The 26,968-nt window shown below is 44.9% G+C and overlaps 1 protein-coding gene across 5 annotated transcripts in view; it reads left to right on the forward strand.

The window, feature by feature from the left end:
* The first annotated feature begins 2,394 nt into the window (after positions 1 to 2,394).
* Positions 2,395 to 26,968, forward strand: part of LOC110528514 (LHFPL tetraspan subfamily member 4 protein-like) — a 71,996-nt gene continuing 47,422 nt past the window's right edge. For all 5 annotated transcript variants that reach the window (XM_036984097.1, XM_036984096.1, XM_021610619.2 and 2 more), the window contains exon 1: positions 2,395 to 3,809. In XM_036984097.1, coding sequence (XP_036839992.1) covers positions 3,404 to 3,809 — 406 coding nt within the window. In that variant the 5' untranslated portion in view covers positions 2,395 to 3,403. The remainder of the gene's footprint in view (positions 3,810 to 26,968) is intronic.

The following is a 26,968-nucleotide window of genomic DNA, read 5'->3' on the forward strand; positions in this document are numbered from 1 at the left end:
AGTTGATTTAATCTATAGATATTATCCAGTTGATTTAATCTATAGATATTATCCAGTTGATTTAATCTATAGATATTATCCAGTTGATTAAATCTATAGATATTATCCAGTTTATTTAATCTATAGATATTATCCAGTTGATTTAATCTATAGATATTATCCAGTTGATTTAATCTATAGATATTATCCAGTTGATTTTGTAACTCAATCAGTTCCACGTTCTCTTCCCCCAAGACTGGCTGGGGACCTCTGAGAAATGGAAGTTATCCTAACCATTACCTTTTCCTCCTCAGCTCATCTGGTTTTAGCCAGATTGCTACCAGATTGTTGAAGCTATTTGGTCACTTCAAATTTAAAGAGCTGTCAGTTCTTGAAATAAGATTTTTCTGCACAAGCTGTTTCCTGTGAGGACAGACGCTGGGAGACGAGAAGCAAGTACAGGGAGTGAATATTTAATAAATGACGGACATGAAACAAAACAAGGACAGGGGGAACAAAACGACATTAATGCAGATGGAGAAGAAACTGAGGAAGTGACAGATATATGGGAGGCAATCAATAAGGTAAAAGAGTCCAGGTGAGTCCCTTGAAGCGCTGATGTGCGTAACGATGGTGACAGGTGTACGTAATGATGGGCCTGCTGGCGCCCTCGAGCGCCAGAGAAGGGGAGCGGGAGCAGACGTGACAGTTTCCCAAAAGTGTGAGCAAAGACCTTTAACCTCAAACTTAACTATATCATTATTTAATAATGAGCTATTTAGCTTACAGTAGGATGCTCTACCAAGGTTAATATCATGGGTAAATGTTTTTACATCAATGTAAATAGCCCTATCGTCCTATAGTTCCCCTCATAGCCGCATTTCACATAGACTATAATGGAGAATAGTTTTAGGCTGTTTGTAATTTTTCCATTAGGCCTAATAAATGGTTTGTTAACCATTAATAAACTGTAAAGTATGACATCTTTTTTTCTTATTTTTTCCAGAAGTGGGCATGTATGAACCGTTTAATTTAGGACGTAATAATAATGAACAACAGCCTGTATACATGTTTTTACTTTATTTAATGGTGTCAAAAATGAATAATTCTTTATAATAGTAATGTTAAAAGGCAGTTTATGTTTTTTTGTTTTGTTTTTATCGGAGTAGGGCAATAGGCTAAGACATTGAGCTACATTGGTGTAGGCCTATGTTGGAACTACTGTCATTGCTTATCGAGCCTACACAAATACTCATTGTAGATACTGTATGACCATTATATTCTGTCTATATATTTTGTTTATTGTTGTCAGCGCCATTCCACCAGGTCAAATTCCTGGTAAATGTAAATGTACTTGAAGAATAAAGGTGATTCTGATTCTGATATTGTTTCAATGAGATTTAGATTGGTTGTTCTGTTCAAACGGTGCTCTTATGTTTTCACCGCCAGTGTAGTAATTTATAGGCAAACCGTACTACAACACAGTATCCACCATTCCTGCTTTGTGAAATTGCATGTACCCATTCAGTAGTACAACTCCTGAATAATATATGAATTTGCAGGTATTGTAGATGCGTGTATATAGGCTATAACCTACCCTAAGAAACACACTCACATATTTTGCTTGATTTTGCTCATGATTTGCAACATACAATTCCATCACCTTGATTTAATTAATGCAGTAGTAATTCTACTCATACTGAACAAGAAAAAACATTGCACTTGCAATAAATGATTACCTACAAAACAACTCCTGTTCAGAAAATTATTGAATTAGGGGGCAATTATTTTCATGTTGGTTGATAGTGTTAAATCCAAATGGTATTGTCAATTGCAATATTGCAAAAACCACGAGTTGGTGTGAAGACTCGTTACACAACATGAATAAGTTGTAGGCTATACGTTTCAAGATGCAATGTGATTAGGAAATTGATCAACATTTCCACTTTTCAACAGTGGTGAAAAGTACTTGGGTAAAAATACTCTAAAGCACTACTTAAGTAGTTTTTCGGGGTATCTGTACTTTACTTTAATATTTATATTTTGACAACTTTTACTTCACTACATTCCTAAAGAAAATAATGTACTTTTTACTCCATACATTTTCCCTGAAACCCAAAAGTACTCGTTACATTTTTTATTCTTAACAGGACATTAAAACCATACCTGAGTAAAAGTAAAGATACCTTAATAGAAAAGGACTCAAGTAGAAGTAAAAGTCAACCAGTAAAACATACTTGAGCAAAAGTATAAAATAATTTGGTTTAAAATATACTTAAGTAAAGTAAAAGTATAAATCATTTCAAACTCCTTATACCTAGCAAACCAGATGGCACCTTTTTCTTGTTTTTTTTATTTACGGAAAGCCACGGGCACACTCCAACATTCAGACATAATTTACAAACGAAGCATGTGTGTTTAGTGAACTCCAACATTCAGACATAATTTACAAACGAAGCATGTGTGTTTAGTGAGTCCGCCAGATAAGAGGGAGTGGGAATGTCCAGGGATGATAAATGCGTGAATTTGACTATTTTCCTGTCCTGCTAAGCAGTCAAAATGCAACGAGTACTTTTGGGTGTCAAGGAAAATGTATGGAGTAAAAAGTACCCCAAAAAAGAAACTTAAGTAGTACTTTAAAGTATTTTTACTTAAGCACTGCTTCCATGCACCTAATCCAGGTTTTTTCAACAGTTTTCTGTGCAGGCTATAGCAGTTTGTTTGGGGAGCCTGCGCGCGCGGAGGAGAGACGTGGGGGAAAAGGGAGAGCGAGAGTGAGAGTCAGAAGACAGCATCAGAAAACCACCAGCATGGGGTATTGGTATTTATAGTGATAAGACCAATGCCCATCTTTTCTCGTCTTCATTCTTCAAAGGACACGCATCGGTCTCTTATTCCGGATGTAAATAATGCTCAAGTTGACCTAACTTAAATAGTTTGCGGAAGATTCATCAGTGGGGCTCGACAGCGGTGCTTGTCTCTCATTTGAAGCGTTGGGTCTAATGGGAGTCGATATAGCTTTATTCTTCACACTCCGACGGGGGTGGTGAATTGCGAATAACGCGCCTGGTCTCTTTTTTCCTTGACCATTGATTTTTGCAATGCGAGCTTGTTCGACTCTGCTGTGTCTTTAGGCATTAAGAGGATTTTCTCCATCGCTGTTTAATCACGCTTCGGTCTTGAATTGATTAATTTGGAAACCATTTGGACTACATAACATCCAGACACCTGGACCTTTTGATTGACTACCAGGGGAGACAGTGCTGACCTTTGTGTGGACTCTTACGTGTAAGATTTTTGTTTGTTCTCTATCTTTCAGAGACAACGGAGTGTTCTTATCAAAACAGTTGCTGAGGAATCATTGACGAAGATAGGGGGAGATAGAGACGAGGGGAATACGAGATAACGCCAGTGGTGGGGGAACATGCTGCCTTCGCAAGATGCTTCCAAGATTTACCATGACAACTACATGCGGAACTCGCGGGCCATTGGGGTTCTGTGGGCTATATTCACCATATGTTTGGCCATTATTAACGTAGTGGTGTTTATTCTGCCCTACTGGATTGGGGACAGCGTGAACACCCCACACGCAGGCTATTTCGGCTTGTTCCACTACTGCGTGGGCACTGGAAACTCCAACCGGGAGCTCACTTGCCAAGGAACCTTCGCCGAATTCAGCGGCATCCCCTCGAGCGCGTTCAAAGCTGCCTCCTTCTTCGTGTTGCTGTCCATGGTGCTAATCTTGGGTTGTATTGCCTGCTTCACCCTTTTCTTATTCTGCAACACTGCCACTGTCTACAAGACGTGCGCCTGGATGCAGCTGCTATGCGGTAAGTGATTGGCGTTTGGGTAGCCACCTCCACGGATGGGCGCAATGCATTCATGCATTCTGCTCACGAACATTGATGGGTCAATTACTTTACACACTGTTCGTTGACGCGTGAGTGTACTGTTGCAGCCTGTGTGTGTGTGTGTGTGTGTGTGTGGGTGTGGGTGGGTGTGGGTGGGGGGGGGGGGGGGGGGGGCGTCCATTTAGCCATAGCCTACATCATGCATGATTTAATTCCTGATATTTTTCACATTATATTTTTTAAGTTAATTTGGTTCTTATCATTTTATAATTCTGTGTGTAATGCCAATGACACTAGTGTAGGACCATATGGCAACAATGGATCAGACAATTGAAAGAGAAAATATGATTTTCTTTTTTGACTAGTTTTGAATGGAACCCAGTGAAGGACGTGTAAAGCAAAACAGTGGTTTGCCTGGCATCAATGAGGCCGTATGAGCTCTTGTCATGCTCTGTCATGCTCTGTTTCACCTGTCTTTGTGATTGTCTCCACCCACCTCTAAGTGTCTCCTGTTTTCCCCATTAGTCCCCGGTGTATTTATCCCTGTGTTTCCTGTCTCTTGTGTTTCCTGTCTCTCTCTGACAGTTCGTCTTGTTTTGCCAAGTCAACCAGCGTTTTGCCTAGTTCCTAGTTTTTTCCTAGCCCTCCTGGTTTTGACCCTTGCCTGTCCTGACGCCGAACCCGCTTGCCTGACCTCTCTTCCTGTTCTGATCTCGAGCCTGGCTATCCCCTGGTACTGTTTGGAGTCTGACCTGGTTTATGAACTCTTGCCTGTCCCCGACCTGCCTTTTGCCTACACTTTTGTTATAATAAATATCAGAGCCCAACCACCTACCTCCTTTGTCTGCATTCGGGTCTCGCCTTGTGCCCTTATAGCTCTATTTGTTGTTGTTTCTTTTACTGAGAGAATTCTGACAAAAACAGGAATAACTGTGACAGCAGTTTTGTTTGTTTGGGATCTCTGGCCTTGGTTTATAGAGGGAACCGATTATTTCAGCTCAGGTGTCACGTACCTGCCACACACACGCCAATTCACATACATGTATGCGCTCTGTCGCACAGAAGCCCCTCACTGATCTCTAATTGCACAACCTCCAAATGAATTATACATTGTGCAAATAAATGCGCTCTAAATGTGTGTAGCCCTAGGCTCTATGTCAGCATAGAGACAAAGTGGAGTCACAATTCAACTGCTCACACAAGACATATGTGGCAGGGTCTAGAGACAATTACGGACTACAAAAAGAAAAAGAAAAAGAAAAAAGAAAATCAGCCACATCACAGACACTGACGTCTTGCTTCCAGACAAACTAAACACCTTCTTTGCTCGCTTTGAGGATAATACAATGCCACTGACGCGACCCACTACCAAGGACTGTGGGCTTTCCTTCTCCGTGGTCGACGTGAATAAGACATATAAACGTGTTAACCCTCGTAAGGCTGCCGGTCCAGACGGCGCTTCTTCAACCTCAGGAGGCTGAAGAAATTAGGCTTGTCACCTAAAACCCTCACAAACTTTTACAGATGCACAATTGAGAGCATCCTGTCAGGCTGCATCACCTCCTGGTACGGCAACAGCACCGCCCACAACTGCAAGGCTCTAGAGGGTGGTGCGGTCTGCACAAATCATCACCAGGGGTGAACTACCTGCACTCCAGGATACCTATAGCACCCAATGTCACAGGAATGCTAAAAAGATCATCAAGGACAACAACCACCCAAGCCATTGCCTGTTCACCCCGTTACCATCCAGAAGGCGAGGTCAGTACAGATGCATCAAAGCTGGGACCGAGAGACTGAAAAACAGCTTCTATCTCAAGGCCATCAGACTGTTAAACAGCCATCACTAACACAGATAGGCTGCTGCTTAAATACAGTCTTGAAATCATTGGCTACTTTAATAAATGGATCACTAGTCACTTTAATAATGCGACTTTAATAATGTTTACATATCTTGCACTACTCATCTCATATGTATATACTGTGTTTTATACCATCTATTGCATCTTGCCTATGCTGCTCGGTCATCGCTCATCCACATATTTATATTTATATATTCTTATTCCATTCCTTTACTTAGATTTGTGTGTATTAGGTAGTTGTTGTGGAATTGTTAGATTACTTGTTAGATATTGCTGCACTGTTGGAACTAGAAGCACAAGCATTTTGCTACCCTTGCAATAACATCTGCTAGCCATGTGTATTTGACCAATACAATTTGATGTGATGATTTGACATAAAATTGAATGTTTTTTTTTACGGTACTCCTATAACTGTTTCATCCTCTCGTGCCGAACCAAACCAAACTATGTTGGCTTAGATATTTAACTTTCACCTTGCCCTTTTCTGTAGGGTTTCAACTACTACAGTATGGTGGGCCAACACAGTACAGCTTGGTTTGGCTCTGTAGTTTGAAATGTTCTCTACAGCTGCATATTATTTTCCTATTTTCCCCCTCTCACTCCATCGACCCTACTCCCTTCCCTCAGGTCTAGCCCTTGTCGCGGTGGCATTGTTTTCCCAGGATGCATTGTGTGTAGCATCAGGTCGGCAGACGGTGTGAAACTGTGGCTGAACTAACTGTGCTTTAGCTTCATGCTTGCTTTTTCTCTCACCGGGAACAAACTCGGAGGACTGTTTGTTCTCGGCTTTTGGCACTTATACCTCCCTTTCTTTTTAAATGTAGTCAACCGTTTTTCTTAGAAGACTACCTTTGCATCTACCCAAAACAGAGCTGCTCTTGCAGGAGTAATGACTCTATGTATTAACCTTCCTCATACGTAGGCTACATAGGTCATTTTGTTTCCGTAAGCACTTCATAACTACATCCCTTCTGTACCAAATTACAGCTGGCTTCAGTCTTGAGATGTACCAAATTACAGCTGGCTTCAGTCTTGAGATGTACCAAATTACAGCTGGCTTCAGTCTTGAGATGTACCAAATTACAGCTGGCTTCAGTCTTGAGATGTACCAAATTACAGCTGGCTTCAGTCTTGAGATGTACCAAATTACAGCTGGCTTCAGTCTTGAGATGTACCAAATTACAGCTGGCTTCAGTCTTGAGATGTACCAAATTACAGCTGGCTTCAGTCTTGAGATGTACCAAATTACAGCTCGCTTCAGTCTTGAGATGTACCAAATTACAGCTGGCTTCAGTCTTGAGATGTACCAAATTACAGCTGGCTTCAGTCTTGAGATGTACCAAATTACAGCTGGCTTCAGTCTTGAGATGTACCAAATTACAGCTGGCTTCAGTCTTGAGATGTACCAAATTACAGCTCGCTTCAGTCTTGAGAGCAGCAATTTCTTTTTTAAATGGTACATTTTTATTTCACCTTTATGTAACCAGGTAAACTAGTTGAGAACAATAGGCTTCCGTAAGAGAATGGAGGGTAGAATACAACAAGGTATGCTCGACCGGTGTTGGCCTATGACATTCCTTAAAAAGTCCAAATCAAACGAGTCGAACAACATTCTTTTAAAATATACTGTGTATTTCTGTGAATGTATTTTTTTAAACTGGCAACCGTTTGTCATGCTGACACAAGCTCATAAGCTCATGATCTATAAAAGATAGGCCACATAGGTGGTTTGCTGGGTCAGTGCAAAATAGTGAAGTGCAGACAAATTCCATTAGATATTGACTGTCGGCTCCAAAGGTGTCAGGAAGAGCACAGACGGGCTCCCAATGACAGGTTTCCACACTGGGTAGTATGAGTGGCTTAGGATACTATTTTACAAACACAGAGAGAGCATGTTTACATTGCCAAAGCAAGTGAAATAGAAAAGAAACTAAAGTGAAATAAACAATACAAAAATAACAGTAAACATTACACTTACAAAAGCTCCAAAAGAATAAAGACATTTCAAATGTCATGTTATGTATTTATGTACACAGTATTATAAACAGTTGTATACAATATATACAGTCTTGTAATGATGTGTGTACACTCTCTCTCTACCTCTCTCTCTCTGTGTTACTCTCTCTCTCTCTCTGTGTTACTCTCTCTCTCTGTGTTACTCTCTCTCAGTGTTACTTTTCCTCTCTGTGTTTCTCACTCACTCATTCACTCACTCACTCACTCACTCTGGTCTAATTCCCTGAGATCTGGATCTTCTCTGGAAAATCATTATTTTAGTCTTTTTGGGGTTTACTGCCAGGTTTACTGCCTTCTCTCTCTCTCTCTCTCTCTCTCTCTTTCTCTCTCTCTCATTCTCTCTCTCTCTGTGTTTCTCTCTCTCTCTCTCTCTCTCTCTCTCTCTCATTCTCATTCTCTCTCTCTGTGTGTTTCTCTCTCTCTCATTCTCTCTCTCTCACTGTATTACTCACTCTCTGTTAATTTCTTTCTCTGTGTGTTACTCTCTCTCTCTGTGTTATTCTCTCTCTCTGTGTTATTCTCTCTCTGTGTTACTCTCTCTCTGCGTGTTACTGTCTCTATGTGTTACTCTCTCTCTCTCTCTCTGTTACTCTCTCTCTGTGTTACTCTTTCTGTCTGTGTTACTCTCTCTCTCTCTGTGTTACCCTCTCTCTCTGTTACTCTCTTTCTCTCTGTGTTACTTTCTCTGTGTGTTACTCTCTCTCTCTATCTCTCTGTTACTCTTCCTCTCTGGGTTACTCTCTCTCTCTCTCTGTGTTTCTCTCTCTCTGTGTCACTCTCTCTGTCTCTGTGTGTTACTCTGTGTTACTCTCTGTCTTTGTGTTACTCTCTCTCTGTGTTACTCTCTTTCTCTCTGTGTTACTTTCTCTCTGTGTTACTCTCTCTCTCTGTTACTTTCTCTCTGTTACTCTCTCTCTCTGTGTGTGTGTTACTCTCTCTCTGTTACTCTATCTGTCTTACTCTCTCTCTGTGTGTTACTGTTTCTCTCTGTTACTCACTCTCTCTGTGTGTTACTCTTTCTCTGTATTACTCTCTCCCTCTCTGTGTTACTCTCTCTCTCTCTCTCTGTTACTCTCTTTCTCTCTGTCTTACTCTCTCTGTCTTACTCGCTCTCTCTGTGTTACTGTTTTTCTCTGTGTTACTCTGTGTGTGTGTGTTACTCTCTCTCTCTCTGTTACTCTCTCTGTGTTCATCTCCCTCTCCCTCTCTCTCTGTGTGTGTTACTCTCTCTCTCTCTGTTACTCTCGCTCCTTTAATTTTCTTATGATGGATTTAATGGTGCTCCGTGGGATGTTCAAAGTTTCAGATATTTTTTTATAACCCAACCCTGATCTGTACTTCTCCAAAACTTTTTCCCTGGCCTGTTTGGAGAGCTCCTTGCTCTTCATGGTGCCGCTTGCTTGATGGTGCCCCTTGCTTAGTGGTGTCGCAGACTCTGGGACCTTTCAGAACAGGTGTATATATACTGAGATCATGTGACAGATCATGTGACACTTAGATTGCACACAGGTGCACTTTATTTATCTAATTATGTGACTTCTGAAGGTAATTTGTTGCACCAGATCTTATTTGGGTTCTTCATAGCGAAGGGGGTGAATACATATGCACGCACCACTTTTCTGTTGATTTTATTTTTTTATTTTTTTGAAAACAAGTCATTTTTTTCATTTCACTTCACCAATTTGGACTATGTTGTGTGTGTCCATTACATATAATCTAAATAAAAAAATCCATTTAAATTACAGGTTGTAAGGCAACAAAATACAAAAAAAAACTGATATTTGAAAATAAAAGAAACCTTAACTTGACAACAAATGAGATATTGGCAAAACAAACTAACAGTTCAAACGAAGTAAATATAAATAAACATATCTAGTATTGGCACAATGAAGTCACAGTCAATTGTGTGTCTGTGTGCATGTGTGTGCGTCTGTGTGCGTGTGTGTGCGACTGTTTGCATCTGTGTGCATGTGTGTGCGTCTGTGTGCATCTGTGTGTGTGTGTGCGTAGAGCACCATCATCCTCCTTAAAGGAGAAACCTACTCAAAATATATATTTTAGTCTTTTTTTTATTAGTCCACTATTAATGCAGTCCCAAAATCACGAGAGACAAGATGAGCCATTGCATAATTATGCTGCCAGTTGGGACCCTGGTAATGCAGCGTTGATCTCCAATCGGAGCGGGTGCCTGCCCGGGGTTTCACATCGGGGTTTCACATCGCAGTGGCCCACTCTCCCTCCTCCCATAATTCTCTCCTCTCCCCCTGAGGTTAAGCCTACGCCAATTATTCTACACCCATCATACAGAGTTTAACGTTTTGAGATGTAGAATGGTAATGGGCACCATGATGGCACCAGAACACTGGAATGAATAAGAATGTTATTGTTCTGGAATGTGTGCTGCCAACATGGAGGATAGCTTGCAAAACTCTGTATATCTTCAACTCCGCATGAGCCGTCTATCCTCCCCTTTCTATCTCATGTTTTCCTGGTTTTCCCTTTCTTTCCCATGTCTTCCTGGTTTCCCTTTCTATTCCATGTTTTCCTGGTTTTCCCTTTCTATCCCATGTTTTCCTGGTTTTCCCTTTCTATCCCATGTTTTCCTGGTTTCCCTTTCTATCCCATGTCTTCCTGGTTTTCCCTTTCTATCCCATGTTTTCCTGGTTTTCCCTTTATATCCCACGTTTTCCTGGTTTTCCCTTTCTATCCCATGTTTTCCTGGTTTTCCCTTTCTATCCCATGTTTTCCTGGTTTTCCCTTTCTATCCCATGTTTTCCTGGTTTTCCCTTTCTATCCCATGTCTTCCTGGTTTTCCCTTTCTATCCCATGTCTTCCTGGTTTTCCCTTTCTATCCCATGTTTTCCCTTTCTATCCCATGTTTTCCATGTTTTCCCTTTCTATCCCATGTTTTCCTGGTTTTTCCTTTCTATCCCATGTTTTCCTGGTTTTCCCTTTCTATCCCATGTTTTCCTGGTTTTCCCTTTCTATCCCATGTTTTCCTGGTTTCCCTTTCTATCTCATGTCTTCCTGGTTTTCCCTTTCTATCCCATGTTTTCCTGGTTTTCCCTTTCTATCCCATGTTTTCATGGTTTTCCCTTTCTATCCCATGTCTTCCTGGTTTTCCTTTCTATCCCATGTTTTCCTGGTTTTCCCTTTCTATCCCATGTTTTCCTGGTTTTCCTTTCTATCCCATGTTTTCCTGGTTTCCCTTTCTATCCCCTGTTTTCCTGGTTTTCCTTTCTATCCCATGTTTTCCTGGTTTCCCTTTCTATCCCATGTTTTCCTGGTTTCCCTTTCTATCCCATGTTTTCCTGGTTTCCCTTTCTATCCCATGTTTTCCTGGTTTTCCTTTTCTATCCCATGTTTTCCTGGTTTTCCCTTTCTATCCCATGTTTTCCTGGTTTTCCCTTTCTATCCCATGTTTTCCTGGTTTTCCTATCTATCCCATGTTTTCCTGGTTCTCTCTCTCCATTTCAGTTGAATGCATTCAGTTGACTATGTATCCCCCTTTCCCTTTCTTTCCCTTACCTCCCCCCATCCACGAATTAGAGAGAGAGAGAGAGAGAGAGAGAGCAGGGAACTATAGTTATTGGTTTCTAACTAGCCTACATTTGGAGTATGCCGAGAATACCAATCTTATAAGATCTCTCTCTTTTTTCTCTTTTCTTTCGCCATCGTTATTCTACTTTTGGCCACAAACTTCTAAGCATGAATTGGCCTAGTCAGCATTGATTTGTTGCTGTTAAAGTGAGCTGGGTTTGACTCCAGGAGATGATAGAATAATTATTCTAGATAAAGGCCAATAATGAGGGGATAGGTATTACAGTTCCAATTGAATTGTGGATGACTGGGACACAAGCAAGCATACATGGTTATTATGGTGCTTGTGTGTGCAATGCATACGAAAATTAAGTTGGATTAAATGAGTGTACTCATCCATCCATCCATGGACAATATCTTCATTGTGTCACGCTCGTTGTGGTAGTCATACTCGGACCAAGGCGCAGCGTACGTAGAGTTCCACATGTTTAATCAAATGAAACTCAAAAAACAACAAAGAAGAATAAACGATACATGAAGCTCAAGCAGTGCTCACAGGAAACTACACAGAAGCAAGATCCCTCAAAAAAAAACAGTAGGAAAAGGCTGCTTAAATTTGATCCCCAATCAGAGACAATGATAGAAAGCTGCCTCTGATTGGGAACCATACCAGGCCAACATAGAAATAACATAACTAGATTACCCACCCTAGTCACACCCCGACCTAACCCAATTTGAGAATAAAAGTCTCTCTAAGGTCAGGGCAGTACCCCCCCCCCCCCCATGACTCTATAGGGGAGGGTCCGGGTGGGCATCTAGCCTCAGTGGCGGGTCCGGTGCGGGAAGCAGACCCTGCTCCGCTCGCGGATCCGTCAGCTTTGGTGGCGGCTGAGATGTGGGGATCGTCACCGGAAGCTCCGGACCGTGGATCATCACTAGAGGAACCGGACAGTGGCTCGCCGCCGGAGGAACCGGACCGTAGATCGTCGCCGGAGGGACTGGCCCATGGATCGTCGCCGGAAGCTCTGGACCGTGGATCGTCGGCGGAAGCTCCAGACCGTGGATCATCGTCGGAAGCTCCGGACTGTGGATCGTCGCCGGAGGAACCGGACCGTGGATCGCTGCCGGAGGCTCCGGACCATGGATCGCCGCCGGAGGCTCCGGACCATGGATCGTCGCCGGAAGAACCGGAACGTGGATCGTCACTGGGAGCTCCGGACCGTGGATCGTCGTCGGAGGAACCGGAATGTGGATCATCACTGGGGGCTCCGGACCGTGGATCGTCGCCGGAGACTCCGGACCGTGGATCATCATTGGAGGCTCTGGACTGGGGACCGTCGCTGGAGGCTCTGGACTGGGAACCCTCGCTGGAGGCTCCTGCCTTGGCGCGGGACTGGACGCCGTGCCTGGATTGGGCACCGGCGCAGAGGAAGGCTCTGGCCTTGGAGCGGGGCTGGACGCCGTGCCTGGACTGGACATCGGCGCAGATGAAGGCTCCTGCCCTAGAGCTGGAGGTTCCGGACCGTGGACCTTCGCAGGAGGTTCGGGACTGTGAACCGTCGCCGGAAGCTCTGGACTGGGACTCGTTACCGGAATCTCTGGACTGGGACTCGTCGCTGGAAGCTCTGGACTGGGGACCGTCGCCTGAAGCTCTGGACTGGGGAGGCGCACTGGAGGCCTGATGCGTGGGGCCGGCACAGGTGGCATCAAACTGGGGACACGCACTTCAGGGCAAGTGCGAGGAGCAGGCACAGGACGTACCTGACTGGGAAGGCGCACTTGAGGGAGAGTGTGAGGAGCAGGCACAGGACGCACCGGACTGGGGACACGCACTTCAGGGAGAGTGCGGGGAGCAGTCACAGGACGTACCGGACTGGGGACACGCACTTCAGGGAGAGTGCGGGGAGATGGCACAGGACGTACCGGACTGGGGACATGCACTTCAGGGAGAGTGTGAGGAGCAGGCACAGGACGTACCTGACCGGGAAGGAGCACTTTAGGGATAGTGCGAAGAGCAGGCACAGGACGTACCTGACTGGGAAGGAGCACTTGAGGGAGAGTGCAAGGAGCAGGCACAGGACATACCGGACTGGGGAGGCGCACTGGAGGCCTGATGCGTGAAACTGGTGCAGATGACACCGGACTGCTGTCATGCTCCTCATCACGCCCGCTCTGCAGCACTCTCATCACCACCACCTCTCTCCGGAATCTTTCGTCGAGTTCCTCCTTTGACTCCCTGGCGGTCTCTGGCTCATTCCTCGGCTCCGCCGACCACCCCGTGTGCCTCCCCCCAAAACAAGATCCCCCAAAAAACCCAGTGGGAAAAGGCTTCCTAAATATAATCCTTAATCAGAGACAACGATAAACAGCTGCCTCTGATTGGGAACCATACCAGGCCAACATAGAAATAACAAAACTAGAGTACCCACCCTAGTCACACCCCGACCTAACCCAATTTGAGAATAAAAGGCTCTCTAAGGTCAGGGCGTGACACATTGATAGCATCCTTTACGGTACCTTTCCCGTTTTCCACTGTAGACAATATTCCAAACAAAATGTCATACCATATGTCAAACAATCAAAAATTGTGTTTCATCGACAGCTGTTCTGTATTCTGTGGGTGATGTATCCCCTTTAGAAAGATGTCATTAACATGTATTGCTTTTGACAGCTGGGTTAACCGAGGGGCAAATGTGAATTTCACATCAAACTTAACTGCAAATCTGCTATTGACCTCAATTGACATCAATGGATAATTTACCTGAAGTCAACATTTTTGGCTAAGTCAGTGCCAACTGGTAGGAAACCCCCCTTTTTCAAATTATTTGCACACGAGGAGATTGCATGAGTCAGGTCGGAGACCTGAGCCAACTCCTTGTGCTTACTGTGGGGAGCGTGTTACTGGTCAGGCAACGTGTTATGCGGTAGAGCGCACGGTGTCTCCAGTGCTCTATTCTAGCCCGGTGTGCTCTATTCCAGCTCCTCGCATTGGCCGGGCTAGAATGTGCATCCAGCCAGGAAGGAGAGTGCCGGCTCAGTGCTCCTGGTCCCCAGTGGTCCTCTTTGGACCAGGATATCCTGCGCTGGCTCTGTGTACTGTGTCTCCGGTGAGTCTGCACAGCCCAGTGCGTCCTGTGCCAGTGCCCTGCATTTTTTTTATTTTTTTTTATTTTTATTTCACCTTTATTTAACCAGGTAGGCTAGTTGAGAACAAGTTCTCATTTGCAACTGCGACCTGGCCAAGATAAGGCATAGCAGTGTGAACAGACAACACAGAGTTACACATGGAGTAAACAATTAACAAGTCAATAACACAGTAGAAAAAAGGGGAGTCTATATATACATTGTGTGCAAAAGGCATGAGGTAGGCAAATAATTACAATTATGCAGATTAACACTGGAGTGATAAATGATCAGATGGTTATGTACAGGTAGAGATATTGGTGTGCAAAAGAGCAGAAAAATAAAAATAAATAAATAAAAACAGTATGGGGATGAGGTAGGTGAAAATGGGTGGGCTATTTACCAATAGACTATGTACAGCTGCAGCGATCGGTTAGCTGCTCAGATAGCAGATGTTTGAAGTTGGTGAGGGAGATAAAAGTCTCCAACTTCAGCGATTTTTGCAATTCGTTCCAGTCACAGGCAGCAGAGAACTGGAACGAAAGGCGGCCAAATGAGGTGTTGGCTTTAGGGATGATCAGTGAGATACACCTGCTGGAGCGCGTGCTACGGATGGGTGTTGCCATCGTAACCAGTGAACTGAGATAAGGCGGAGCTTTACCTAGCATGGACTTGTAGATGACCTGGAGCCAGTGGGTCTGGCGACGAATATGTAGCGAGGGCCAGCCGACTAGAGCATACAAGTCGCAGTGGTGGGTGGTATAAGGTGCTTTAGTGACAAAACGGATGGCACTGTGATAAACTGCATCCAGTTTGCTGAGTAGAGTGTTGGAAGCAATTTTGTAGATGACGTCGCCGAAGTCGAGGATCGGTAGGATAGTCAGTTTTACTAGGGTAAGTTTGGCGGCGTGAGTGAAGGAGGCTTTGTTGCGGAATAGAAAGCCGACTCTTGATTTGATTTTCGATTGGAGATGTTTGATATGGGTCTGGAAGGAGAGTTTAGAGTCTAGCCAGACACCTAGGTACTTATAGATGTCCACATATTCAAGGTCGGAACCATCCAGGGTGGTGATGCTGGTCAGGCGTGCGGGTGCAGGCAGCGAACGGTTGAAAAGCATGCATTTGGTTTTACTAGCGTTTAAGAGCAGTTGGAGGCCACGGAAGGAGTGCTGTATGGCATTGAAGCTCGTTTGGAGGTTAGATAGCACAGTGTCCAAGGACGGGCCGGAGGTATATAGAATGGTGTCGTCTGCGTAGAGGTGGATCAGGGAATCGCCCGCAGCATGAGAAACATCATTGATATATACAGAGAAAAGAGTCGGCCCGAGAATTGAACCCTGTGGCACCCCCATAGAGACTGCCAGAGGACCGGACAGCATGCCCTCCGATTTGACACACTGAACTCTGTCTGCAAAGTAATTGGTGAACCAGGCAAGGCAGTCATCCGAAAAACCGAGGCTACTGAGTCTGCCGATAAGAATACGGTGATTGACAGAGTCGAAAGCCTTTGCAGGACGGGTTGTGTCAGTTCTACACTCCAGACCTCCAGTGCGCCTCCACAGTCCAGTACGTCCTGTGCCTGCTCCCCGCACTCGCCCTGAGGTGCGTGTCACAAGCCCAGTACCACCAGTGCCGGCACCATGCACCAGGCCTCCAGTGCTCCTCCAGGGTCCAGTACGCCCTGTTCCTCCTCCCCACACTCGCCCTGAGGTGCGTGTCACCAGCTCGGTACCACCAGTGCCGGCACCACGCACCAGGCCTACAGTGCACCATGGCAGTCCAGAGCGTCCTGCGACAGTACCCAGTCCAAAGCGACCGGTGACAGTACCCAGTCCAGAGCGTCCGGCGACAGTACCCAGTCCAGAGCGATCGGCGACAGTAACCAGTCCAGAGCGTCCGGCGACAGTACCCAGTCCAGAGCGTCCGGCGACAGTAACCAGTCCAGAGCGTCCGGCGACAGTAACCAGTCCAGAGCGTCCGGCAACAGTAACCAGTCCAGAGCGTCCGGCAACAGTAACCAGTCCAGAGCGTCCGGCAACAGTAACCAGTCCAGAGCGTCCGGCGACAGTACCCAGTCCAGAGCGTCCGGCGACAGTAACCAGTCCAGAGCGTCCGGCGACAGTACCCAGTCCAGAGCGACCGGCGACAGTACCCAGTCCAGAGCGTCCGGCGACAGTAACCAGTCCAGAGCGTCCGGCAACAGTACCCAGTCCAGAGCGTCCTGCGACAGTAACCAGTCCAGAGCGTCCGGCAACAGTAACCAGTCCAGAGCGTCCGGCGACAGTAACCAGTCCAGAGCGTCCGGCAACAGTAACCAGTCCAGAGCGTCCGGCAACAGTACCTAGTCCAGAGCATCCGGCGACAGTACCCAGTCCAGAGCGTCCTGCGACAGTAACCAGTCCAGAGCGTCCGGCAACAGTAACCAGTCCAGAGCGTCTGGTGACAGTACCCAGTCCAGAGCGTCCGGCAACAGTACCCAGTCCAGACCGTCCGCCGACAGTACCCAGTCCAGAGTGTCTGGCAACAGTACCCAGTCCAGAGTGTCTGGCAACAGTACCCAGTCCAGAGTGTCCGGCGACAGTACCCAGTCCAGAGCGTCTGGTGACAGTACCCAGTCCAGAGCGTCCAGCGACAGTACCCAGTCCAGAGCGTCCGGCTACAGTATCCAGTCCAGAACTTCCAGCGACAGTTCACAGTCCGGAACCTCCAGCAACGGGCCACAGTCCGGAACCTCCAACGACGGGCCACAGTCCGGAACCTCCAACGACGGGCCACAGTCCGGAACCTCCAACGACGGGCCACAGTCCGGAACCTCCAACGACGGGCCACAGTCCGGAACCTCCAACGACGGGCCACAGTCCGGAACCTCCAACAACAGGCCACAGTCCGGAACCTCCAACGATGGGCCACAGTCATGTTCGTTTTGTTATTTTGTTCCATATAGAAATAATTACACCAATTGAAAAATCAATAAACAAAATAATGAGGATTTCTATCAGCCTAATAGAGGTGTAGATTCTATCTCGCATTCCAGTGTTCCAACTTGTAAACAAGGCTGCATGGGATTTCTCTTAATGCGACTCTGTGCCCTTTAGGTATAATGCCAGGAGCCACTTGTGGATTTGACAGCACCAACACAGTTTCACCTCAGACACCACCAAAACAACAGCTATGCGGATGTCGGCTAAAGTTGATCTGATTGAATAGAGCCCTTAGTCATTAACTGATTCCACATCATGTGTGTTCATACTGAGCGAGAAGTGATCTCAACTCCTCGCTTCATCTCACAGTAGTCTGCTTATGGATTTTTTATTACATTCCACTCCTTGGAGGAAGAGGAGATTGCATCCCTCTTCTAAAGGAAGGGCTAAGGAAAAGGATTTTCCTATCAACAGAGATAATTCTGTGAAGGCCATCTAGTGAGAAATTATCAATCAAAATCTAATGTATAGGCATTGATTCCCTGCTTGTCATAGAAGCCTTAAGGCAGGGAAATGGCTGTGTGTGTGTGTGTGTGTGTGTGTGTGTGTGTGTGTGTGTGTGTGTGTGTGTGTGTGTGTGTGTGTGTGTGTGTGTGTGTGTGTGTGTGTGTGTGTGTGTGTGTGTGTGTGTGTGTGTGTGTGTGTGTGTGTGTGTGTGCGTGTGTGTTTGTGCGTGCGTGCGTGCGTGCGTGCGTGCGTGTGTGTGTGTGTGTGTGTAAAGACACATGTTGTTTTATGCTTCATATGCTTCACTTTGCATACGGTTTGAGAATGGCTGTGTTGATGAAGACAGTTACATGGTGCAGAATTGAGATGTATACTGAACAAAAATATAAACGCAACGTGTAAAGTGTTGGTCCCATGTTTCATAAGCTGAAATAAAACATCACAGAAATGTTCCATACTCACAAAAAGCTTAATTCTCTCAAATGGTGTACACAAATTTGTTTACATCCCTGTTAGTGAGCATTTATCCTTTGCCAAGATAATCCATCCACCTGACAGGTGTGGCATATCAAGAAACTGATTAAACAGCATGATCATTACACAGGTGCACCTTGTGCTGGGGATAATTAAAAGCCACTCTAAAATGTGCAGTTTTGTCACACAACACAACGTCACAGATGACTCAAGTTTTGAGGGCGCATGCAATTGACACGCTGACTGCAAGAATGTCTACCACAGCTGTTTGCAGATAATTGCATTTCCACAGATTAGGGCTGAATGAATTTATTTCAATTGACAGATTTCCTGATATGAACTGTAACTCAATTGCATGTTGCATTTATATTTTTGTTCAGCATAGTTTACAGAAGTTCAATCAGTTAGGCTGGTCTGAATTCTCCCTTCAACTTAAACATAATATAATTCACATAGTTTCCTATTCTATGTACACAGTGGGAGTGTATATGCTGACAGGTTCCAAACACCATCATCATCAGCACAGGTTCACATCTCTCCTCCCTTTTTCTATTAGTCACATGGGGAATGTCATTCACCTATTACCCTTCTAGTGAAGGCCAGGTTGGGTCAGCTGTTTGCTTATAGCATCATGAATTTGACTATAATAACTTGCTAGAGTCTGGTCCAGTGGTAGTGCTGCTGACTGTGGACTAAACATTTCCCTCCATGGCACAATAATTCCTCACGCTATTTAACCAATGGGCTCACTCTTGCAATTATCACCTTTCTCTCTCTCAACCAATGGGAGTAAATCTTGTGATGTACAGTTGTGGCAAAAAGTGGTGCTCCATCATGGCAAGGTGCTCCATCATGCTGGAAAAGGCATTGTTCGTCACCAAATTGTTCCTGGATGGTTGGGAGAAGTTGCTCTCGGAGGATGTGTTGGTACCCTTTTTTATTCATGGCTGTGTTCTTAGGCAAAACTGTGAGTGAGCCCACTCCCTTGGCTGATAAGCAACCCCACACATGAATGGTCTCAGGATGCTTTACTGTTGGCATGACACAGGACTGATGGTAGCGCTCACCTTGTCTTCTCCGGACAAGCTTTATTCCGGATGCCCCAAACAATCGGAAAGGGGATTCATCAGAGAAAATTACTTTACCCCAGTCCTCAGCAGTCCAATCCCTGTACCTTCTGCAGAATATCAGTCTGTCCCTGATGTTTTTCCTATAGAGAAGTGGCTCCTTTGCTGCCCTTCTTGACACCAGGCCATCCTCCAAAAGTCTTCGCCTCACTGTGCGTGCATATGCACTCACACCTGCCTACTGCCATTCCTGAGCAAGCTCTGTACTGGTAGTGCCCCGATCCCGCAGCTGAATCAACTTTAGGAGACAGTCCTGGCAATGGTAGGGGAATTGTTAGATACTGCCAATCTCTAACACACAGCAGGAGCAGCACTGCCACAATGACTATTTGTCATGTGTGTTTGCTCTGTTTTGGCTGCCAATACTGTGTGTGTTTGTGTATATATCTTTATCTCTTCCTCCCTTGTTTCTTTCCTCTGTCTTTCTCCTTTTCCTCTCTCTCTCGCTCTCTCGCTCTCTCTCTCTCTCTCCCAGTTGCCCATTCCCTCTATCCCACACTGCACAGGGCCTGAGCTCAAAGGCGTTAGGCGAGTCGTGGTGGAGTTGATCCGTCCTTCTCCGTGGGCCCAGTTGGTTGCCATGGTTTCATGACCTTCCCATATTGTGGCGCTAACGGCTCGAGTAGCTTCTTATTTGCCACCCTGTTTGTGTTTCTGTCCTTCCTCCTCATTCCACTCTCATTACTCCTCCTTTATGTCTGTCTCGCTCTCTGTCTCACTGTCTCTCCTTCTGTTTCTCTCTCTATCGCTGTCTCACCATCTCTTCTGTCTCTCTCTCTACCACTGTCTCACTGTCTCTCCTTCTGTTTCTCTCTCTATCGCTGTCTCACTCTCCTTCTTTCTCTCTGTCTATCACTGTCTGTCTCTCCTGTTTCTCTCTCTATCGCTGTCTCACCGTCTCTCCTTCTGTCTTTCTCTCTACCACTATCTCACTGTCTCTCCTTCTGTCTCTCTCTCTATCGCTGTCTCACTCTCTCCTTCTCTCTCTCTATCGCTGTCTCACCTTCTGTCTCTCTCTCTATCACTGTCTCACTGTCTCTCCTTCTGTCTCACTCTCTCCTTCTCTCTCTCAATTGCTGTCTCACCGTCTCTCCTTCTGTCTCTCTCTCTACCACTGTCTCACTGTCTCTCCTTCTGTCTCTCTCTCTATCGCTGTCTCACTGTCTCTCCTTCTGTCTCTCTCTCTATCGCTGTCTCACTGTCTCTCCTTCTGTCTCTCCTTTCCCTCGCTCTCTTTTCTCCCTTCCCTCGCTCTCCTCCTTTTTTCTCATACCGTGAGAGAGACCTAGTACAGTGTGACAGCAGAGGGATCGTGACTTGTATCTAATGTTTGAGTATGTGTGCGTGGAGAGTGTGTGTGTGTGTTTGTGTGTGCGCGTTCATCTTGAAGTCTTGCTGTGCTGATTGTTGTAAGAGCAATGCTCTTGGATAATTGGCTGCTTTGACCAATCTTACATGGGTCACTGTTCCACTAATTTGAGAAATGCTCTCTCACACACACACAAACACACACATACTTGCATTCACACACACACACACACACACACACACACACACACACACACACACACACACACACACACACACACACACACACACACACACACACACGTCCATAACACTCGCACACACACTTGTCCATAACACACACACACACATACATACATTCGTCCATAGCACCTGGTTCCCTGCTGGATGTCTCTCTTTCTCTGCTCCATCTTGTCGACTGTGGACCGTATGTTAAACTAAAGAGAAGATGACATCCCCCTCAAAATAACGCTCTTTGATTATCCAATATCAGCTTCGATGCAGGTGCTATGAAAAGGAATGGACAATGCTACTGATAGAAACACAATGCTACTGATAGAAACACAATGCTACTGATAGGAAACACAATGCTACTGATAGAAACACAATGCTACTGATAGGAAACACAATGCTACTGATAGGAAACACAATGTTACTGATAGAAACACAATGCTACTGATAGGAAACACAATGCTACTGATAGGAAACACAATGCTACTGATAGGAAACACAATGCTACTGATAGGAAACACAATGCTACTGATAGAAACACAATGCTACTGATAGGAAACACAATGCTACTGATAGGAAAGACAATGCTACTGATAGGAAACACAATGCTACTGATAGGAAACACAATGCTACTGATAGGAAACACAATGCTACTGATAGGAAAGACAATGCTACTGATAGAAACACAATGCTACTGATAGGAAACACAATGCTACTGATAGGAAAGACAATGCTACTGATAGGAAACACAATGCTACTGATAGGAAACACAATGCTACTGATAGAAACACAATGCTACTGATAGAAACACAATGCTACTGATAGGAAACACAATGCTACTGATAGGAAAGACAATGCTACTGATAGGAAACACAATGCTACTGATAGAAACACAATGCTACTGATAGAAACACAATGCTACTGATAGGAAAGACAATGCTACTGATAGGAAAGACAATGCTACTGATAGGAAACACAATGCTACTGATAGAAACACAATGCTACTGATAGGAAAGACAATGCTACTGATAGGAAACACAATGCTACTGATAGAAACACAATGCTACTGATAGAAACACAATGCTACTGATAGGAAAGACAATGCTACTGATAGGAAAGACAATGCTACTGATAGGAAACACAATGCTACTGATAGAAACACAATGCTACTGATAGGAAAGACAATGCTACTGATAGGAAACACAATGCTACTGATAGGAAACACAATGCTACTGATAGGAAACACAATGCTACTGATAGAAACACAATGCTACTGATAGGAAACACAATGCTACTGATAGAAACACAATGCTACTGATAGGAAACACAATGCTACTGATAGGAAACACAATGCTACTGATAGAAACACAATGCTACTGATAGAAACACAATGCTACTGATAGAAACACAATGCTACTGATAGGAAACACAATGCTACTGATAGAAACACAATGCTACTGATAGGAAACACAATGCTACTGATAGAAACACAATGCTACTGATAGGAAACACAATGCTACTGATAGGAAACATAATGCTACTGATAGGAAAGACAATGCTACTGATAGGAAACACAATGCTAATTCAAAAGAGCTGAAATTGGAACTGAGAAGTAGAATGAACGGTGTCATTAGTAAATTAATTGGCATTCATTCAATGAAATGATACCTGATATAAACTGAGTAAAAGGTTATGTTATGGAGATGAATAAGATAGTGCTTCAACCAATATGAAATGTTGCTGAGGTGTATACAGTAATCATGGTTTTACCTTTATTTAAATGCTCAAACTAACTAACACAACTGGGTTAAGATCATTTATCATTCTTAAAAGACCTGAAGCACTGTACAGGATGTTTTTTTCCAGTTTGGTTTAGTAGTTCTGATGTACTATTCACAGTATGTGTATGTTTGTGTGCCTCTGATGGCTTTGATTTATTCCCGTATGAGATCATGTGCTTGTGAAAATGTATGTGTGTGTCCCTCGAGGTCTGCCCCTGAACAGGTAGTTAACCCACTGTTCCTAGGCCGTCATTGAAAATAACAATTTGTTCTTAACTGACTTGCCTGATAAAAAAAATAAACCTATTTTGTTGTTTAGTAATTGTAATTGTCCCCAAATCAAATAAATGCCCAATAAAGTATTTTTCTCACAAAATAATTCAAGCTGATCAAAAGCCCAAAGCGCAAAGCTAGAAAAAGCATAGAAGTAGATCTGTATTTAATAATAGACCGCTCTCAGTTGGTCACTACTTAGCTATAATCTTGGTGTACATCCACAGTGCACTTCCTGTGGGTGTATCCCCTTGTCCTTTTAATTGGGAGCTGCCGCAGTTCTGCAAGAGAAAGAGTTTGTCTTGAGTCCCAAATTGAACCCTATTTTCTACATAGTGCACTACGTTTGAGCAAAGCCCAGGAGCAGGACAGGAGTGATGGAGGTGGCACTAGTGTTACATCAGGGCACTGTCTCCCTGCAGACAGAACAGACAGCCTGGGAGAGATGGGAAGAAAACTACTTCAAAGTGCCGTGTCTCAAAATGGGATCAGCTCTACGCTGATCTCCAACCCGAGCCCAAACGCACGCAGACACGCACGCATGCATGCATGCATGCACGCACGCACACACACACACACACACACACACACCAGCATATGCTTAGGGAGTGAGAGAGAATACAGTTGGGAGTTCAGCAACATTACATTTATAGAAGCCTTTTCCAAAATCCCTGACACAGATTTAAATAATTGTCAATTAATCATTAAGTCTAAATCTTGTTCACCTGTGTCTGCCAGCCACAATCAGAAGGCAGCCAATCAGAACACAGAGTAACAGGAGTGGGGAGGAATTTGATCAGGTAAATCATACGTTGATGTCAATGGAAGAATTAAGTGAAAACTCGAGATTAGAGCACAGATCTCAAGTTAGAATTCAAGCCTAAATTAATTGTCTAAAGTCCAGGGCCATATTCATTAAGTGTAGGAGTGCTGATCTACAATACGTTTTTAGATCATAATGAATAATCATAATCAATTCATTATGATTATTGACTAAAGAAGATGGTGCCGGAAGAAATGGCAGCCATTTTACGGGTGACTAATTGTGCTATTATGTGTCTTTTTTCGTGATATTTGTAACTTATTTTGTACATAATGTTTCTGCCACCGTATCTTTCGGCAAAAAATTGCTTCTGGAAATCAGGACAGCGATCACTCACCTCGGATTAGACAAAGATGTTTTCTTCAAAAAGCAGGACGCACAGGATGTACTTCAGACACCCGACAAGGCCGAAATCCCCGTCATTAGCAAGAAAAAGAGACACAGGTTCAGAGGACACAGGGCGGGGAGCCTCGTAAACATCTTCCGACGGCTACTGGGAAATCTGCCCTTACCATCAATATCACTTGCCAACGTACAATCAGTGGACAAGAAATTAGACGAGGTACGTTCACGTATATCCTACCAACGGGACATCAAAAACTATAACATCTTATGTTTCACCGAATCGTGGCTGAATGATGACATGAATAACATTCAGCTGGCGGGATATACGCTGCACCGGCTAGATAGAACAGCACACTCTGGTAAGACAGGCGGGCTGTGTATATTTGTAAACAAAAGCTGATGCACGAAATCTAAGGAAGTCTCTAGATTTTGCTTGCCTGTAGTAAAGTCTCATGATAAGCTATAGACCACACTACTTACCAAGAGAATTTTCATAAAAAAAAATTGTGGCTGTTTATTTACTACCACAGACGCTGGCACTAAGACCACACTGAGTCACCTGTATAAGGAAATAAGAAAACAGGAAACCGCTCACCCAGAGATGGCGCTCCTAGAGGTCAGGACTTTAATGCAATTTTACCAAATTTCTATCAGCATGTTAAATGCGCAACCAGAGGGAAAATAATTCTAGATCCCCTTTACTCCACACACAGAGACGTGTACAAAGCTCTCCCTCACCCTCCATTTGGCAAATCTGACCATAATTATATCCTCCTGATTCCTTCTTACAAGGAAAAACTAAATCAGGAAGTACCAGTGACTCGGTCTATTAAAAAGTGGTCAGATGAAGCAGATGCTAAACTACAGGACTGTTTTGCTATCACAGACTGATATATGTTCTGGGATTCCAGAACATATTCCTTCCAATGGCATTGAGGAGTACACCACATCAGTCACTGGCTTTATCAATAAGTGCATCTAGGACGTTGTCCCCACAATGACTGTACGTACATACCCCAACCAGAAGCCATAGATTACAGGTAACATTCGCACTGAGCTAAAGGTTAGAGCTGCCGTTTTCAAGGTGCGGGACAATACCTTATATGAAATCCTGCTATGCCCTCAGACTAACCATCAAACAGGCAAAGTGCCAATACAGGGCTAAGATTGAATCGTACTACACCGGCTTCGACGCTCGTCGGATGTGGCAGGGCCTGCAAACTATTGCAGCCTACAAAGGGAAGCACAGCCGCAAGCTGCCCAGTGACACGAGCCTACCAGACGAGGTAAATCGCTTCTATGCTCGCTTCGAGGCAAGCAACACTGAGGCATGCATGAGAGGACCAGCTGTTCCGGACAACTGTGTGATCATGCTCTCCGTAGCCGACGTGAGTAAGACCTTTAAACAGATCAACATTCACAAGGCCGCTGGGCCAGACGGATTATCAGGACAACTGGCAGTTGTCTTCACTGACATTTTCAACATATCCCTGATTTAGTCTGTAATTCCAACATGCTTCAAACAGACCACCATAGTCCCTGTGCCCAAGAGCACTAAGGTAACCTGCCTAAATGACTACAGACCCGTAGCACTCACGCCCGTAGCCATGAAGTGCTTTGAAAGGCTGGTAATGGCTCACATTAACACCATTATCCCAGAAACCCTAGACCCACTCCAATTTGCATACCGCTCAAACAGATCCACAGATGATGACATCTCTATTGCACTCCACACTGCACCTTTCCCACCTGGTCAAAAGGAACACCTATGTGAGAATGCTATTCACTGACTACAGCTCAGCGTTCAACACCATAGTGCCCTCAAAGCTCATCACTAAGCTATGGATCCTGGGACTAAACACCCCCCTCTGCAACTGGATCCTGGACTTCCTGACGGGCAGCCCCCAGGTGGTGAGGGTAGGCAGCAATACATCTGCCATGCTGATCCTCAACACTGGAGCCCCTCAGGGGTGCGTGCTCAGTCCCCTCCTGTACTACCTGTTCATCCACGACTGCATGGCAGGGCACGACAGTGGAAGGCCTGATCACCGAAAACGATAAGGCAGCCTATAGGGAGGAGGTCAGAGACCTGGCCGGGTGGTGCCAGAATAACAACCTATCCCTCAACGTAATCAAGACAAAGGAGATGATTGTGGACTACAGGAAAAGAAGGACCGAGCACGCCCCCATTCTCATCGACGGGGTTATAGTGGAGCAGGTTGAGAGCTTCAAAGCTCATTTTTGTCCACATTAAGAACAAACAAGAATGGTCCAAACACACCAAGACAGTCGTGTAGAGGGCACGACAAAACCTATTCCCAATCAGGAAACTAAAAAGATTTTCATGCGTCCTAAGATCCTCAAAAGGTTCTACAGCTGGAACATCGAGAGCATAACCTGACTGGTTACATCACTGCCTGGTACAGCAACTGCTCGACCTCCGACCGCAAGACGGTAGCGCGTACGGCCCGATACAACACTGAGGCTAAGCTGACTGCCATCCAGGACCTCTATACCAGGCGGTGTCAGAGGAAGGCCCTAAAAATGGTCCAAGACCCCAGCCACCTCAGTCATAGACTGTTCTCTCTGCTACCGCATGGCAAGCGGTACCGGTGCACCAAGTCTAGGACCAAAAGGTTACTCAACCGTTTTTACCACCAAGCCATGCCTCCTGAACAAGTAATCAAATGGCTACCCGGACTATGCATTGTGCCCCGTCACTCCCGCCCAACCCCTCCCCTCCCCCACCCACCAACCTCCTCTTTTACGCAGCTGCTACTCTCTGTTTATCATCTATGCATGGTCAC

The sequence above is a fragment of the Oncorhynchus mykiss genome, chromosome 7 (assembly GCF_013265735.2).
Source record: "Oncorhynchus mykiss isolate Arlee chromosome 7, USDA_OmykA_1.1, whole genome shotgun sequence".
Taxonomy (NCBI): domain Eukaryota; kingdom Metazoa; phylum Chordata; class Actinopteri; order Salmoniformes; family Salmonidae; genus Oncorhynchus; species Oncorhynchus mykiss.